The following is an 18,679-nucleotide window of genomic DNA, read 5'->3' as shown; positions in this document are numbered from 1 at the left end:
TAGTCTTGGTCTTCACAACATCCTCTGGCAAGGAGTTCCAGAGGTTGACTGCGTTGTGTGAAGAAATACTTCCTTTTGTTTTAAACCTGCTGCCTATTAATTTCATTTGGTGACCCCTAGTTCTTGTGTTATGAGAAGGAATAAAAAACAATTCCTTATTTACTTTCTCCACACCAGTCATGATTTTATAGACCTCAATCATATCCCCTCTTAGTCATCTCTTTTCCAAGATGGAAAAATCCCAGCCTTATTAATCTCTCCTCATATAGAAGCTGTTCCCTGCCCCTAATTTAGTTGCCCTTTTCTGAACCTTTTCCAATTCCAATATATCTTTTTTTGAGATGGGGTGACCACATCTGCATGCGGTATTCAAGATGTGGGCATAGCATGGATTTATATAGAGGCAATATGATATTTTCTGTCTTCTTATCTATCCCTTTCTTAATGATGCCCAACATTCTGTTTGCTTTTTAGACAGCCACTGCACATTGAGTGGATGTTTTCAGAGAACTATCCACAATGACTCCAAGATCTTTCTTGAGTGGTAACAGATAATTTAGAGCCCATCATTTTATATGGATAGTTGGGATTATGTTTTCCACTGTGCATTACTTTGCATTTATCAACACTGAATTTCATCTGCCATTTTGTTGCCCAGTCACCCAGTTTTGAGAGATCTTTTTGTAGTTCTTCGCAGTCTGCCTTGGACTTAGCTATCTTGAGTAGTTTTGTATCATCTGAAAGTTTTGCCACCTCATTGTTTACCCCTTTTTCCAGATCATTTATGAATATGTTGAGTAGGACTGGTCCCAGTACAGACCCATGGGGAACACCACTATTTACCTCTCTCCATTCTGAAAACTGACCATTTATTCCTACCTTTTAACCAGTTACCTGTCCATGAGAGGACCTTTCCTCTTATCCCATGACAGCTTACTTTGTGGAAGAGCCTTTGGTGAGGGACCTTATCAAAGGCTTTCTGAAAATCTAAGTACGCTATATCCACTGGAATCCCCCTTGTCCAAATGCTTGTTGACCCCCTTCAGTGAATTCTAGTAGACTGGTGAGGCATGATTTCCCTTAACAAAAACCATGTTGACTCTTCCCCAACAATTATGTTCATCTGTGTGCCTGACAATTTTGTTCTTAACTATAGTTTCAACCAGTTTGCCCGGTACTGAAGTCAGGCTTATTGGCCTGTAATTGCTGGGATCGCCTCTGGAGCCCTTTTTAAAAATTGGCATCACATTAGCTATCTTCCAGTCATTTGGTACAGAAGCAATTTTAAATAATAGGTTACAGACTACAGTTAATAGTTCTGCAATTTCACATTTCAGTTCCTTCAGAAGTCTGGGGAGAATACCATCTGGTCCTGGTAACTTATTGCTGTTTAGTTTATCAATTTGTTCCAAAACCTCTTCTTATAACACCTCAATCTGGGACAGTTCCTCAGATTTGTCACCTGAAAAGAATGGCTCAGGTTTGGGAATCTCTCTTACATCCTCAGCCATGAAGACTGATGTGAAGAATTCATTTAGTTTCTCTGCAATGGCTTTCTCGTCCATGAGTGCTCCTTTAGCATCTCAATCGTCCAGTGGCCCTATTGGTTATTTAGCAGGCTTCATGTTTCTGATGTACTTATTTTTTTGCTATTACTTTTTGAATCTTTGGCTAGCTGTTCTTCAAATTCTTTTTTGGCCTTCCTAGTTATATTTTTATACTTCATTTGCCAGTTTGTTCCTTTTTATTTTCCTCACTAGGATTTAACTTCCACTTTTTTAAGGATGCCTTTTTGCCTCTCACTGCTTTTTACTTTGTTTAGTCATGGTGGCACTTTTTTAGATCTCTTATTATGTTTTTTAATTTGGGGTATACATTTAAATTGAGCCTCTACTATGGTGTCTTTAAAAAGATTCCATGAAGCTTGCAGGGATTTTACTTTTTGCTCTGTACCTTTTTAATTTCTGTTTAACTAACTTCCTCATTTTTGTGTGTAGTCCCCCTTTCTGAAATTAAATGCTACAGCGGTGGGCTGCTGTGATGGTTTCCCCACCACAGGGATGTTAAATTTAATTATATTGTAGTCACTATTACCAAGTGGTCCACCTCTTGGACCAGATCCTGTGCTCCACCTAGGACTAAATCAAGAATTGCCTCTCCTTTTGTGGGTTCCAGGACTAGTTGCTCCAAGAAGCAGTCATTTAAGGTGTCAGAAACTTTATCTCTGCATTCCCGTTCTGAGGTGACATGTACCCAGTCAATATGGGGATAGTTGAAATCCCCCACTATTATTATTTTACTAGCCTCTCTAATCTCCCTGAGCATTTCACAGTCACTATCACCATTCTGGTCAGGTGGTCGGTAATATATCCCTACTGCTATATTCTTCTTCTTAGAGCAAGATTATCAGTATACAAGCAGGGATCATCTTTTTGTTCTATGTTTGTACAGCACCTATTACCATGGGGTCCTGATCGGTTGATGCTCTCGTAATACAAATAATTAATAAGTTGCATTTTAGATATTTAGAGCAGGGGGAGAGTGGTTTGAAATGAGAAACTTAACTTTGAAACTTTCTCAGTGGGAGTATAAAGCTGACATTTCAGGCAATATATTGTATCGAAGGGCTGTATTTACACTTGTGTCTTCAATCAGGAGAGCTCTGTATGCTGTAACAAATCTAGAAAAGCTCTATATAAACTGGAAAAGGAGAGGAGGTTACTGGCTCTTTCCAGGGATCTGTCCTTGGAGGTGGAGTTTGCGGACTTTCAGAGATCAGACCAGCCAGTTCCTTACAGATGTATTCATCAGTTATGTGAGATGTGGTTTTGTAAGTCATTGGGGTTTGGGGGCGGGGAGTAAGAAGGAGGAGAAGAGAGAGGTTCAGGCACTGGACTGGGACTCTGGAGACCTGAATTCAGTTCCTAGCTCTGCTACAGACTCCTTGTGTGACCTTGGCTAAGTCACTTAATTACTGTGCTTCCGTTTTCCCCATCTGTAAAATAGAGTAATAAAGCTCCATTTCTCCAGTCATTGTCTGCTTAGCTTATAAACTCTTTAGGGACTGGACTCTTACTATGTATTTGTACAACACCTAGCACAGTGGGGTCTCAATCTCAGGTGCTACTGTAATGCAAATAATACAAATAATTACAGAGATACCTAAATACCTCATAGGAGGTCTTAGCACTTCAGGATTTGGTTTGTTCTGTGACAGCCTCTGTCAGGTGAAGGTTCAGTTGCTGCAACAGTTTTGCCTGGGCTAACCTTGAAGATCACTATGGGAATATATTTATTTTTCCTTTTTTAAAGAAAAATGCTTTCTCATGACCTAGGAGGGAGAGAACACTACTTGGCAAATTAACCTCATATTAAGTGAACTTCCCTGGAGATGTATAAACTTCATTCCTGAAAAACAGGCCGCTTTTTAGAGCGAGGACAGAGAATAATCAATTGACATAATTCAGAGGAGGCTGGGATGAAGACTTTGTAGAGAAGTCGATATACAATACCTAACACCCAACACAATTTGGGTTCATTCCAAAGGTAAAAACCTTTGCTTTTCAGAAGAAGTGTTATGAATGCCAGGGGCAAGCCCTGTCTGGTAGGGATGACTTAGCAGTGTCCAGAGAGGAAGAGCAGTCCATTAGTGGCAAGGAAATCATCCTAACCATCCTTTCACAGAGGTAATGGTGGCAATGGAATTTTAACAAGGGGCCTCCAGCATTTCTCTAGACTATTAATCAGCTGCAGTATGTTGCAGTGTCTTCTAGGTCCCTGTATGTGCTCCAGGTACAAGAATGTGACCACGGCTTCAGTGTTGAGTGAAGGATGTCCAGGGACTTCAGGTTTTGCATGTCTGATCTGGTCTATTTTTGAGAAACTGACCTAGACCCCAGTCCAGCAACTGCTTCTGTGGTGGTAGATTGCAACTGAAGTCAGTGGGGTTCTGTACAGAAAACTTCCCCTTGTGGCTAAGTAAATAAACATAGTTATGAATACCAGTTCATATTAGGAACTGCAGTGCTTTGAATCTGGGAGTGTTTCTCCCTAGCAACAAGTGCATTCTTGCCAAGCCCTTGGCTTAGTGCAGACCATGTGAACAGGTAACAAAAAATGTGCTTGCAGAAGGGTGTGATAAAAGTTCATGCCCAAGGGGTGCCTGTGCACAGGTTGAATAAGACACATGTTTTTCCCTCTGATGTGTTTAGAGACCTTGGAAGCGGGAGAAAAGTGAACGACAGTGCAGTAATGGTGGCAATATGCATTCATTACAGCTGGTGACTATTCCAGTACAGAAATGGATTGCCTTCAATTGTAAAAGTCACTCCTGGTCATCTGTATCTACACAGGCTCACCCTGTTACTACAACAACAGGCAAATAGCTGACTTCCCCATGCTATTTTAAATTTCTGCATAGAAAGAGAAGTACCCTATGTATCTCAGTCCAGTGACTCATCTTTGCAGTCTGAGTGAACTTTTTGCCTTACAGTGTTCCCAAGTGTTTCTTTTAAGACTACACTCTCACATGCCAGAATTGGACATCCTTGTAGTCTTCTCATGTTCCTTGGCAGCAATAATCTCAATTCTAGGATATTTCTAGGACCCAATCTTATTTGGTTTTATTTATAGAAAGATCCCATTAGCAATTTTTGCTCAACCTGTAGCTTCCACATTTCTGAAGGAAAGTTTCTGACCACTTTCTTCATTGAAGGTGTTGAACTACTGGACTTGTCTGTTTTTGCTTTAGGATTTCTTTAAAGGTTCCTCTCGAGGAGCCAAATCATGAATGCTGCTGTGCACCTGTGAAGAGTCTGCTTACTCTGCTGTGCTGGCTACCTGCACCGCTGGGCACAGGTGGATAGGACAGCTGCTGCCAGAGTGGTACTCCCCCTACTATATAGGTCAGTGGGGAGTTCACTGGAACCAGATTGTATCAAGGTGGAAGCAGGGATCCCAGAGTTGCAGTCTTTCCTATCCTGCTCCCTGGGGTGGTAAAGCTGTGCACTGATTCTTACTCATTCTGGGTTTTAACCATACAATTGATCCTAATTAACTAGTTTTTCTTTGGAGGGCTTTTAAGGCTTGTTTGTTTAAAAAATAATAAAAATTAGGGCTGTCAATTAATCCTAGTTAACTCCAGGAATTAATGCAAAAAAATAAACTAGATTTTAAAAAAAATAGTGATTAATCACACTGTTACATTTAAATTGGTATTCTATTATTGTTTATTATAAATACTTTCGGATTTTTTTTCATTTTCAAATATATTGATTTCTATTACAACACAGAATATAAAGTGTTCAGTGCTCACTTCGTATTTATTTTTGATTACAAATATTTGTACTGTAAAAGTAAACTAAAGAAATAGTATTTTTCAGTTCACCTTATTCAAGTTCTGAGATGCAATCTCTTTTATCATGAAAGTGCAATTTACAAATGTAGAATTATTATGCTTTATTTCTGAGTGCAGTTATGTGAAAAAAATATAAAACTTTAGAGCCTACAAGTCCACTCGGGCCTACTTCGTGTTCAACCAATCATTAAGACAAACAAGCTTGCTTAGATTTATGGGAGATAATGCTGCTGGCGTATTTACAATGTCGCCAGAAAGTGAGAATGGACGGTTGCATGGCACTGTTGTAGCCAGCATTGCAAGGTATTTACATGCCAGATATGCTAAACATTCACATACTTCTTCATGGTTCAATTTGTAGATTTTTTTATCTTTTTTTAAAGTGCAAATATTTGTAATCATAAATAGTATCACGTGAGCACTGTACACTTTTTGTACTGTGTTGTAATTGAAATCAATATATTTGAAAATGTAGAAAAACATCCAAAATATTGTAATTTAAATTGGCATTCTTTTATTCCTTAATGGTGCAATTAAAATTGTGATTAATTACATCTTGTTTTAATCTCATGATTAAATGTGATTTTTTTAAATTGTTTGACGGTTCTCATAAAAATACACCATTTGTGCATAAATGAAATCCCAGAAAAAATTCTGTTTTTAAACTGGCATTCAATCACTGTTTGTTTCATAAAGCTGATTTTTAAACAATGGTATCTGATAAAGTATTAGCACAAGCCAATTGGTAAGAAACTTCCCACTGACTAATAAAGAGGGGGAATGCCCATTTTTAACACACTGCTATCCTATGGGGGTAAGAATATTGAGGCAAAATAAGTGAATTGCTTTACTCTGTGTACCAGACATAGTGTTTAGGTTTTAATAATGCTTCAGCTAGTTAAGTGGAAAACACATTCTATCCGAATAAACTTTTTGGTAAAAGCTACAGAAGACTAAAAGATGAAGAGACTTGGTAAAAAGACGGAAGGAAACTGGTGAAGCAATTCATTCATACCTTGGTTCGGTCAGGGGTGAGTGTGCATGTGAGACATTGCCCTCTAGAGGTTGGCTGAAAGATAGGATATAGGGCTTGCTGATGCTACCACCATCAGCTGAAGAAGTGTTGTTTTCTCTCTTCCTCTCCACCCCCCCATTAGTTCTGAGTCCTGTGTAAATGGAACGGAAGGAGCAGAATTCTAGTCCCAGCTCTGTTGCGAGATTTATAGATGGACTGACTGAGCACATCGGTTTGCTCCAGCAGTCGATGAGAGCAACCTTCTCCATAATAAGAAAAGGAGTACTTGTGGCACCTTAGAGACTAACAAATTTATTTGAGCATAAGCTTTCATGAGCTGTAGCTCACATAAGCTTATGCTCAAATAAATTTCTTAGTCTCTAAGGTGCCACAAGTCCTCCTTTCTTTTTGCGGATACAGACTAACACGGCTGCTACTCTGAAACTTCTCCATAATGAGCCCATTCCCTACAAGTGCAGGACATAGTTCCCAGTGGAGGTCTTATTGGACAGTATTAAATATATTTGCATTAGCCAAATATGTCTTCATCCACCCAAGCCTGTGTATGCTACCCAAAGCAAGTGATAAAAATGATAGAGTATTGTATTCACTGGTTAAAAATCTTTAACCTGTGCCCTATTTCAGATCACAAGATCATGTTCGGGGTGTGTGTGTGTGTGTGTGTGTGTACGTATGTATATATATACACTTCCTACTGTATTTTCCACTGCATGCATCCGATGAAGTGGGTTTTAGCCCACAAAAGCTTATGCTCAAATAAATTTTAGTCTCTAAGGTGCCACAAGTACTTCTTTTCTTTTTGCTGATACAGACTAACATGGCTACCACTCTGAAAGGTGAAATGTGTTGCTGTTTGAGAGATTAATCTATCTGTTTTAAATATATCAGGTTTTAAGCTCTCTAAGTGCATAGGATTTAAAAAATTATGGTGCTCTTGAGATGATTGCTCTTAATTCTCAGTAAGATTCAATCTGTGTTTGAGCTTGTGTGTGGTTGGTTTTGGGGCATAGTATTTTGCCACAGTTAGGAAAATGAAGGTTCTAGAGAATCTCTGTTTCTGGATTGGTGGAATCTGGTGGAGATGATTTGTGTTTCCAGAGGCTGCTGTTTGCAGATGAATTAATTCTTCAGCCCCTCCGTGATAGAGAGCTATGTGGTATACTCATTCTCCTACCCAATAAAAGGTAAAAACTTCATAGGTCCAAACTCATGCAAGGCTACAGTGTTGCAACTCAAGGCTGGTAAGGGAACCTCCTTTAAAAGGAACACTTGAATTGTGATAGTTACACTAGTACTGAAGTCAAGGGATAGCTTTCCAACTCGCATGTACTTCATGCCATTTAAAAAAAAAACTAGTTAAGGACATTTGAACATGGTTATTGTATGCACTTGCTTCACTGGAAAATTTATGAGTTGATCAAAAGTTGGTAGAAGTTTAAGGTGGCAACTGTTGCTTAGGCATTTCAAGCCTATGAAATATGGGTTAGGAGGAGATGCACTTTTATTCTAATTGTGAAATTCCTATTCCAAGAAGTGATACTTTTTACTGTTCTTAATGTTCTATAACTTCCAGCACCCTGTGACTTAAGGGATATTATCCACATGGGGAACTGAATCCGAGAAATTAGGTGACTAGGCCAAGGCTGCTCAGGAAGTCTGTAGCAGAGCTAGTGTTAAACTTAGACATTTGGGGTCCCACTCTGGTGCCTTAACTGCCCTCTGTTCCACCTCATGCTGACGTTTCCTATGAGGCTGTGATACTTAGTTGAAAAAACAGCATTCCCTTTTGAAGCAGAAAATGTTATACTCAAATTTGCAATGACAACAGTAATAAGTTCTTGTTGTTGATCTAATTGTATGTTGGTGATGGCTGTTTGAGTGACTTTGGCTATTGCAAGACTCTTTTCAGATTTAATTATCCTAACTACACTGAGTTTTGCACTGGTACAACAATGGATTTTGAAAATGAACACTGGATTTAAAAAAAAGGGAGCTAGCTCTTGAGATTTCTGAAGCTTATAACAGTCAAGTTGCAAAAGTATTTAAAATTATTCATTCCTGGGTGTATATATATTCAAACAGAGAAGATACACATTCCAAATTCAAGCTCTTGGTCTAGAAAAACTTGGCTAGAAAGCAATGTTCTGAATTCAGTAACAATAACAAAATGCTTTGTGTAAAAGCTTAAGTGTGGGTTCAGATTTTTGATGAACCATGTTTCACTTTGTTAGGCATTCCCATAAAGTCTGCACACAAAACACTATCTCTAAGTCCTATGTAAGAGATGGTGCACATTTTTAACACCACTTTAATCCTTAATTTTTGGGGGTGGGGGAAGCGAGAAGAATAGGATTAAGGAAACTCTCAGACAGGTTTAACCCTACTAAAATGTCTGTGCAGTGTTCCAGTACTCTAATTATTTTTCAAACTCATGGGAGCCTCTGCTATTGTCCCTGTAGTACTCGGCTGGAAATCCATTCTCTGAGGGATTGCAATGGTTATGCATAAACTTGTGCATATAGGAAAAAGGTTTAAATTTGTAGTCTACTTATACAGCACCTAGCACAATAGGGCCCTGATCTGGTTAGCTTCTAAGCACCACCACAATGTAAATGTTTAATAGAAATTTTTAAATGTCCCTATCTATGTTAATAATAACTTTACATTATTAAAAGAGAGTTTTAAAAATATTAGTCATATTTTTGGCTTATTATTAGTCTTATTTCACTGAGCCTTGATGACTCAACGGAATCATTAAACTTATGGCCACTTTTGTTTTCTGGTTCTTACACGTAGGCTGCAGATGCAGTGGGAAGGATATTATTCCTTCCAAAAAAAAAAAAACCAACAACCCCACTTTCAGGGAGAGGGCAATTTGTAAAATAAAATAAAATATAAATATATAATATTTAAGTTTTTGGGGTCAACACTGGCAGGGTGTCCCTCTTAAAATTCTGCATATACATCCAGCATTGCAAAAGTTTAGCACAAATGCACTTCTGTGTTCTACTGTCCACTAATGAAGAAATCCATACAGCATCCTTTCACCCAAGCAATTGAAGAAAAGACTGCCAACAATCACTTGGCATTTTCCTGGCCTTCTTTGTCCCTCAAGGCAGCCCCACTCTTTTATTCCCTAGCCTACAACTTCACAGCTGGTAAATTAGGTTTTCCCACAGCACTGTTAAGTGTCCCTGGTCACCAATAACAAGGAAGTGTTCCCAACAAAGCTAATTAGCAAAAAGGAGGCTAGAGAGGGGTTTCTGGATTAATGTTATCAAGGGGAAATTTTAAGGTAGGTGTGTGTGTTGGGTGGGGGTGTGTCAGTTGTGTTTTTTGTTGTTGTTTTTTTATTGAAACATGTTTTGTTTCTTTAATAGAAGTTGGTGTCTTGGCAAAGCAGTATTTAGAGCAAGGCCTTTTGGTACCGGATCACGTCATCACTAGTGTCATGATGATGGAGCTGGAGAAAAAGCAGTCTCAGCATTGGCTACTTGACGGTCAGTAAACTGATGTGCATGAATTTGGTATCATGGGTGCAATAATCTTGTATCCCTCTGCGCTGGTGGCTCTTTGGGGATTGAAAATCCCAGTCCTCGTCAACGTCTTGAAGTCTATTTCTTTGAATAAGACATTACTTTCCCAAGAACGATTTCGCAGGAAAACAAATAAAACCAACCACAGCTTTTCAATATTTTTAGAGCGAGGGAGGGGTGGAGGAGAAAGCAAAAACACTTCTGAGAGCTTTTAAGGACAGAGCTGTTCAGAGCTGGTCTCCTCTTAAAGACTCATGCTTCTGAAAATGAAACTCAGATCCTATTTGCGCGAGATTACAGGTACTGAGGAAAGATTTTGTTAATTTAGGCAAGAGGTCAGAAGCTCCACTCATTGTACTGTCACTCTAATGGAAGGGGTTTTACATCACCATCATGGTAGTCAGACAGCATGGAACAGTGCCTAGTACAATGTGTCACAGAGCAAACTGCTACAGAGCATGTCTGCAGTCACCATTCACCGTACAGCTCCCTTCTCCCCTGTGGGTTCTTCGTGTCCTTAACGGTCAGGTCTCTGTACCCAGTGTCCGCAGTTTTCAAACTATGGGCTATGGCCACCAGAAATTCTGTGAATCTTGAGGGACTCTGTGTCACAGTTGTCTCTTAGCTCATGGGGGTGGGGAGGGACGAGAAGTCACTGCTGGTGACGCTCTGTGCAGAGAAAAGGCAGGGAGGGGTGAAGGGAAGATGTACAAGCCCCTAGCTTGTTCCCCTTCCCTTCCGCTCCTGTGAGGAGTAGTGCGTGTGTGTCTGGCCAGTCTCCCATGGGAAGGTATGTCAGAATCCTTGACTTAGACCAGCTTTATGCAGCAAACAGTCTCTCTCACACTGCTGTTCCAAATCATGACATGGAGCAACTGGTGCATGGGAGTGACTGGACACAAGCCAAGATAAATCACTTGCTGTTTCTTGTTCATAGACATGTGAAGTATCAACCACGCATCATGTATGCTAATCAGAACCCTTAAAAACACTTTGAACACAATTGGCTTTGTGTGTTTTTTTTTGTTTGTTTGTTTTAAAAGCCTTCTTGGTTGTGAAAATGAATTTTTGTTCCTGCAAATAGTTGAGCCCCAAATTTTACACCAAGAATCGATTGTGGGAGCACTCAAGTAGCGGGATGTCTAAATGCAACAAAACTGGAGCCCTTTTGTAATAGAGGCCTTTTGTAAATATCAGGCCTAAAATATGAATTGTTTTATCAGAGTGAGTGTAGTTTTAAAATCTGTGGTGCCCCTAGTCTCCACTGTTGCTTGCATTTAGTCTTCTATATGTTGCTCTAAATATTTGATTTTACTTACTAGTAGAGCAGTGGGCTTGAGTTTAAGTGGATGTAAGGGGATAAAATGAACGTTTTTGTGTTTTTTTTTTTTGCAAAAGTTCCATTTCTTTCAATGAATCTTAGAAGAAACATTTCTGAGCATCTCTAACTTAAATGTAAAAAGTGACTAATGGAGAGGCATTCAAACACCATGATAACGAGCACAGTATAAGCAACCACTTATTCATTTACATTATATTTAGGTGTTTGTTTATAAATGCATATGCTCGAGATTAGGGCCCACACTAGAACTGAACTCTGTTCAGAGCATTCCCTAGAGCAGGGATCGGCAACCTTTGGCCCACAGCCCACCAGGGTAAGCCCCCTGGCGGGCCAGGCCGGTTTGTTTACCTGCCGCGTCCGCAGGTTCGGTTGATCGCTGTTCCCACTGGCTGCGGTTCGCCGTTCCAGGCCAATGGGGGCCGCAGGAAGCGGCCCGGGCCGAGGGACGTGCTGGCCGCAGCTTCCCACAGCCCCCATTGGCCTGGGACGGCGAACCGCAGCCAGTGGGAGCCACGATCGGTTGAACCTTCGGACACGGCAGGTAAACGAACCTTCGGATGTGGCAGGTAAACGAACCCTCCCGGCCTGCTGTGGGGCTTGCCCTGGCAGGCTGCGTGCCAAAGGCTGCCGATCTCTGCCCTAGAGAGATGACCTTTTCCGGTGGGCATAATCATTCAAACCCTATGATAGTTCCTTAATCTGGGAATCCCAGAATTTGGCCATCATTAAACTAGAACTCAGACCTACACCTCATTAATACAAGGGCACTGGAAGTTTATCATTTCTGTACTGAAATGTTGCTGTTCATGGAAAAGCAAATAAAGCATTGCCAGAACTCTCTGGGTGTTGATGCGCTCCTGTCTCTCCAAATAAAGCAACCAGTGTTAGCCCATGTTGCCATGAGGTGACTGGAATGGTTTGTGGTGCTTGTGTAAATGATCATCTTGTTTCCTTATGAAGGACACCAACGCTCTGAACTGCAGGCTCTTGTTTCTCTTCCAGTGGCTTTTGTTGACACTTAGAGAATTTATGGACCCAGTCAAGGCTGCCGTACAAACATAAATTTAACTTTTTAAAATGCATATTGTGAGTCTCTCCTAGCTTCCTTCGGTGTCTTTCCTCTGCAGCTACCTTGTCTCTGCTGCTTCCCTTTCTTGTGCTCCTTCTCTGCTTGCATTAGCTGCAACCCAGAGGTTGATTTCAATCTCAAGTTCTTGTGCATCAGCTCCAGGCACTGAAATCCTGCTAGTCTATTTTGTTGTGTTGCTGGTGCAAACAAGTGACTGGAGGACGGATACGAGAGTGATCAAATCAATAAGAAAAGGAGTACTTGTGGCACCTTAGAGACTAACCAATTTATTTGAGCATAAGCTTTCGTGAGCTACAGCTCATCGAATACAGACTAACGCGGCTGCTACTCTGAAACAAATCAATAAGAATACCTGGATGGCTAGATCAAGCAACGCTGCTGCAAATGGAGGTGCAAAACTGTCCTATGACAGAATGGGGGATGTATGTCTCCAGTATCCCATGTTGCCTCTGGCCTGGGGGATGCTAAAAGTCCTGAGGCCCCTTCACAAAATCCATATGTTCCCAGTTTCTCCTTCTTCCTTTTCTCTGCTTTCTGCCTGTGTTGCTTTTTCACTTCTTCCACTAAAACACACACCCCTACCTGTGTGGCACCCACTTGCACAAGTCAGAAAAGAGAGCATTTAAAGAGTCCGCTGTTCCCCTGGAGGGAGTAAATACTTTGCCAAGTGAACAGGTCTTCCTGGGGTTTTAACTACCAATATAGCTTCCTGGGGAAGTGGGGACGAAGAGCAGTCATGCCATTAGTATGAGTATTGTGCTCACAAGGAGACGCCTCCTGAATGATTTAGTTCAGGCAGTAAGCTTTACAAAGACTGCAGTACACTGTGCAGCATATGGCTAGCCTGTGGAACCCCTCGCCACAGGAACTAGTGGAGGCAAAATAATGAGAAGAATTAAAGGGCTTAAACATATACATGACTTAATATAACTGAGGCAGCTCAGCCTATGACATCACAAAGGCCTTCAAGCAGCAGGGCTGAGATCCTAGCTTCCCTCCTTTCCCGGTCTGTCCTTGGCACAAGTGCATCCTGGGGAGTGGACTCTCCTTGCCTGTAGCATAAGTCACTGTACTCTAGGTAATCTGTCCTACTGATGTTCTAGAATCGTCACACCTCCTGGCTTTAAATACAGGTGTAGAGAGTAAGGGTGTGCACACAATATTTGACTGTGTACGTCTAGGGTATTTCTGGGCTTCTGACTTTCACCACTTTGCCACAATGCAACATTTTGACTTCCCTAGTCTGTGCTGTTGTGAGGGACCAAAGAGCTGACTGGACTGTTTGGCTCAAAATGCCATCCTGGAGCAAATCACAAAACCAGACTTTCTTTTGGACTTCATTGGCTCTGCTGCTGCAAAACAGCCCTTAAGGTCTGAATGACCTTGGCCCTGGGATTTAACATGCCCTGTCTCTTTCTCTCTGCCCCCCTCCCCCAAAAAGGAAAGGAGCTCCTAGTGAAAATGTGCTCTACAGAGCAGAAAAAACAGCTGGCGTTAGAGTAGGTGCAGGGAGCCGTTCTACAATTCACTTTGTTTGGCGTAAAGGTGCACTATTTTGTGTGTGTTTGTTCAATAAAAACTGACTGGAGTAAATGTCACTCTGTACCTGGAGAATACAAGCTCTGGTATGACATGTAGTGGTGCAGATTTGTTGCAGATCTGAGGTGCCCCAGGGAGATAGATATTTATAATCGTTTTTTATTGCAGCATATCATTACTGCTTGGTGGTCAGAGTAACAGGCTTTAGCATTCTCTCAGGCTGGGAGGGATAGCGCTACACAGTATTCCTTTGGGTTATAGGCAGAGATCCAAGATGAGGGTCAGCTGACTTCTTGTACATGTGGGAAGGTTTCTAGATGTGATGCATCCAGGTTTAAGTGTCAATGGCTGACCTCGCTGTAAATGTCAGGCATGGTTGGGGTTTATAATCTCAAATCATCCAGTGCTTGGTAACTGCTGGAGCATGGCACATAACTGTTTTTTTTGGAGGTACTTAGACTCTTGCCCTGCCATGGGGCAGTGTGTGTCTCTGGTGGTACTGAGCTTGGAGAAAACAATAAGAGGTTGTCCCTGTATGAGCAGGTGGGTGAAAGCCTGGCCTAGAATGACTGGGCTTAGTGACCCCAACAATGGAGGTAATTTTTCATTATACACAATTTGCCCTCGCTAGATACCATTATCCTGGACACTTGATTATTCTAAGCAAAATATGGCACCCCACGCTGCTCATCCTAAACTGATTGAAAGGCCCCATCTGCCCTCCAGAAATGTTTCCACGCTGTTGGTGTCTGATACCCTGCCCCCTCCTTTGTGATATCTTTTGTAAGAATATGGGATGGGAGTTGGGATTTCAGGGAGCTGGTGATGACTGTAGAAACCATCTCACTACAGTATCCTCCACACCCCTGGTTTTTAAAATATACATGCTGCTTAGTTTTGCACACTTGATTTAAGCCCTGAAGCATGGGATCTGATGGCTTCTCAACATGCTTCCTGGCTTTGCTTTTCAGTTAAGGATTTGTTTCATAATTCCAACCTTATTTTTCCCACAGCCACATTATCATCCATTCCATCTTGCTCTGGGCAAGTCTCACACTCATACACCTGTTAGTGCTTGGAGAAACTCTTCCTTTTTTCCCCTTGAGAATGATGGTGCCAAATTTACTCTAGTTTGGGTGAGAATCTCTACAGCAGTTGGTGAGTGATACCGAAAAAGCAATTTGCTGTGTATAATGCATGCTTTGCACAGATCCCTAATCCTCTGTACTAAATCCTATATTATTATTTACTAACCCAGTCTTCTACATAGGAAGCTACAAGGGTGTGTAACAGGGCATGCTCCGTCCCTGTCCTCTGATACCCCAGGGTATGTCTGTGCTCCAGTTACACTCCTGTGGCTGGTCCGTGTCTGCTGACTCTGGCTCAGGGGTTGTTTAATTGCAGGATAGATGTTCAGGGTTGGCCCCGGGGGTCCCAGAGCTCGGGCTCTAGCCCAACCATGAACATTTACCCAACAATTAAATATCCCCTTAGCCCAAGTCAGCTGACTTGGGCTAGCCACAGGTGTCTAATTGCACCGTAGACATATCCCCAGGCACCTCTCAGGCTGTCCAGTAAGTGGCAAATGTGTGTGATTTATTTACATTGCTTTATGAGACTGGATTGGTGTAGGTGATAACAAAGTGTTTACAGTGCTTCTCTACCTTTAGCTCTTTCTCACAGGACCAGAGAAGAACAGAGGCCTCCCTTAGCTGAGATCTCTGGGCTCATCTAGCCCAGGTCCTCTTCCCCCAGTAACTCCTTCCTGTGGCCTCCCTACATCTCTCAGCTAATGGACTAATTGGCTCATTCAGCCTGATCAGCCTGTTAGCTTGCACATCCACAAACAGCCTCCTCTAGGCAGGGGACCTGACTGATGCTCAAGGGATCAGAGTGCTGGCTCCGGTCAGCTTCCAGCACTCATCGCAGGATGGGATTTCAGAAATACAGTCTACTTCGAGGAAGAGTGAATTAGCAGTATATTCTTAACTGCTGTATTAAACACTATATCTGTACTTGCTACCAATACATTATACATGCTGTCAGATGAACTGTTTTTTATAGAAGTCAGCTCCTACAGGGACTCTTCCCCCCCCCCCCCCCTTCCCCAAAAAACCCTCTAAATGCTTACATGTGCTTCTGGATTTTCTATCTTCCTGTGACAGTGGCACTTCTGTAGATGGAAGAATGCATCTACACTAACACGCAATACACTAGAGGCTAGAAAGCCTTTTTTTTAATTCTCTGTGGCTTTCAGTTCTAGGAGATGTGAACTGCAATAAAATACATGACGTGTGCCTCAGAATGTGTTCATACACTCCTGCAATCAAGGTGGAATTATAATTATAACCAGCCCTGAACTGCATCTTGCTCACCCCTGGATCCTGCATTCTTCCAGGAGTGGCCGGTCTTGGAAGTGCTTATACATGCATAATCCCAGCTAGAGTAGTCTGACTCAAAACCCGAGATCTGACTGCCCCTAAAACTTGGAAAATATCTGCTCTAGGTCTTACCAATGCAATTTGGACCCATCTCTAATCACAGCATCACATGGCTAAGTAGATAATAGTTGCCTGTGGAACTTCTCTCTTAATACATGCAGTTTAGCACAATCTGTTGCCATCATACCTGTGACAGGTTGCCCCCTTCAAGATGCCACCTGATGTGCTGAGATACCACTGAGCCCACCAGTTCTGCCAGCATGGGACCCCTTTAACCTGTCTTGCTGAGCCTGGCTCTTAAGCCTCCTCTAGTGCGTGCGCACAGACACACACCCCGCCTCCCAAAGACACAGACACTGAGATCAGCTGTGGGAAGACTCAGCTTAAGGGACTTGCCCCAGCACTCAGGTGTCCACCTCCCTTGGAGTGTAGACCCAAAGGTTTATTGTCTTGTGCTGTAGAGAAATCTGCACAACGTAAGCTCATACATTCGGACCCTCCTTCAGTGTGGAGGAAGATATGCACAACTACTCTCCCTCCCCCCCTTAGAAATTACAGAATCTGGGTTTAATAACAAACAAAACAAATGTTATTAACTATAAAAGGCAGGTTTTAAGTGGTTAAAGGGGTAGCAAACAGAATAAAGCAGATTACTGAGCAAATAAAACAAAACACACAACGATACAGACTAACTTGGCTGCTACTCTGAAACCTGTCAAAACATGCAAAGTAATTTCTCACCCTAAATGTTGAATTAGGCAGGATGCAGAATTTCTGTAGCTCAGAGTTTATTTCTTCTTACAGACTGTACCCCGTCTCAGTCTGGACTCTCCTGCCTTTCCATTCAGGTTAGTCTCTCTTGTCCCTTCAGGTTCTTTCAGCAGTCCTCCTTCTTGGGTAGGCCATGGAGGGGAAAGTCAGGAATGCCTTCTCTCCCAGCTTTAAATAGAATTTACATCAGGTGGGAAGCCTTTTGTTTCCCAAACTTGACCATCCTGTCAGTGGAAAATTACTAGAAGTCCAAGATCGTGTTTAGTACCATGTGGCAGGATCACCTGACCTAGTAGTTTACAGCTAGTCCCAAGAGAAGTCTCAGGAAGGAGAGAGATTAGTATCTTCACAGCCTTGTTGTTTCTTCCTAATGGGCCATCAGGGCTGTGATGGCGGGTTTTCTGGTGGGCATCTCTCTCTCTCACACACACACACACACACACACACACACACACACACACACACACACACACACACACACACACACACACACACACACACACACACACACACACACACACACACACACACACACACCTGTAATTGTTACATAGTCAATATTCCTAATTTCAGATACAGAAATGATACAAACACACAAATTGGATAATCACATTCAGTAAATCATAATCTTTCCAGTGATATCTTACATGAGCCATCTTGCATAAAGTATATCTCAGTTATGTCATGTCCATATCCTAAACATATTTTCATAAAGAATAAGGAGTGTAACGTCTCAATGCCCATAACTGGGAATGAGTTTTGTACTAGGGAACGCTGACTGGGGGAAGGGATGAAGCATGTACATTTAGTTGTGTGGTTTGTTTTTAAAGTAGCTAGGCTATATGACTCGGAAAGAAGGGTCTCAATTACTGTAGCACTCTTGGATGAATAGGTATTAGTTCCTCAGAATTCGGCTTTAGTAGTGCAAGGGGAAGGTGCATATGGAATGAGAATTGTGGTAGCAGTAAGTACCAACTCCTCTGGTATTAGGAATCCCAATCAGTGTGGTTAAATGAAATTGTTGCTAGGGACCAAATATGATTGAAGCCAGGACATTTTGTGTGAAGAAAACTTCTCCCATGGTGGTGAGGAGGCAGGCACGCCAGGCTGAAAGGTTTCCTTTGAACATGTCCGTTCCTTGGAACTTCAAAATATTTTTCCTCTCAGACCACGGCAATTAAAATTATGACTGTGCTGCATCTGTCTGATTATACATGAGGCAGGATGAGATTTGCAAAGGAATGGAAATATCCTGTAGCCTGCAAAAATCGAGCTGTATAGCACCGGCAGTGTACTTACTAGACATATACTAACATTGAAAGCAGAGGTGGGCAAAGTACGGCCCGCAGGCTACATCTGGCCCGTGGGACCGTCCTGCCTGGCTCTTGAGCTCCCGGCCAGGGAGGCTAGCCCCCAGCCCTGCCCCTGCTGTCCCCCCTCCTCCGCAGCCTCAGCTCGCTGCACTGCCCGCACTCTGGCCCGCTGTTCATGCTGGGCCGCGCAGTGGTGTGACTGGCTCCAGCTGGGTGGCAGGGCTGTGAGCTCCTGCCGCTCTGAGCAGCATGGTA

General features: G+C 42.2%; 1 protein-coding gene across 2 annotated transcripts in view; it reads left to right on the top strand.

Annotated features, from left to right (window-relative positions):
- The window catches only part of AK4 (adenylate kinase 4), a 44,021-nt gene that overhangs the window by 12,363 nt on the left and 12,979 nt on the right, over positions 1-18,679 (top strand). The window contains exon 3 of one of the 2 annotated variants that reach the window (XM_037906571.2): positions 9,773-9,892. The exons of the other annotated variant lie outside the window; for it this stretch is intronic. Within the exon in view, the coding sequence (XP_037762499.1) occupies positions 9,773-9,892 (120 nt within the window). The remainder of the gene's footprint in view (positions 1-9,772; positions 9,893-18,679) is intronic. 2 annotated transcript variants of the gene reach the window in all.

This window comes from Chelonia mydas, chromosome 8 (genome assembly GCF_015237465.2).
Source record: "Chelonia mydas isolate rCheMyd1 chromosome 8, rCheMyd1.pri.v2, whole genome shotgun sequence".
Taxonomy (NCBI): Eukaryota; Metazoa; Chordata; order Testudines; family Cheloniidae; genus Chelonia; species Chelonia mydas.
The sequence above is the reverse complement of the archived record's forward strand: the minus strand, read 5'-3'. Positions and strand labels throughout refer to the sequence as shown.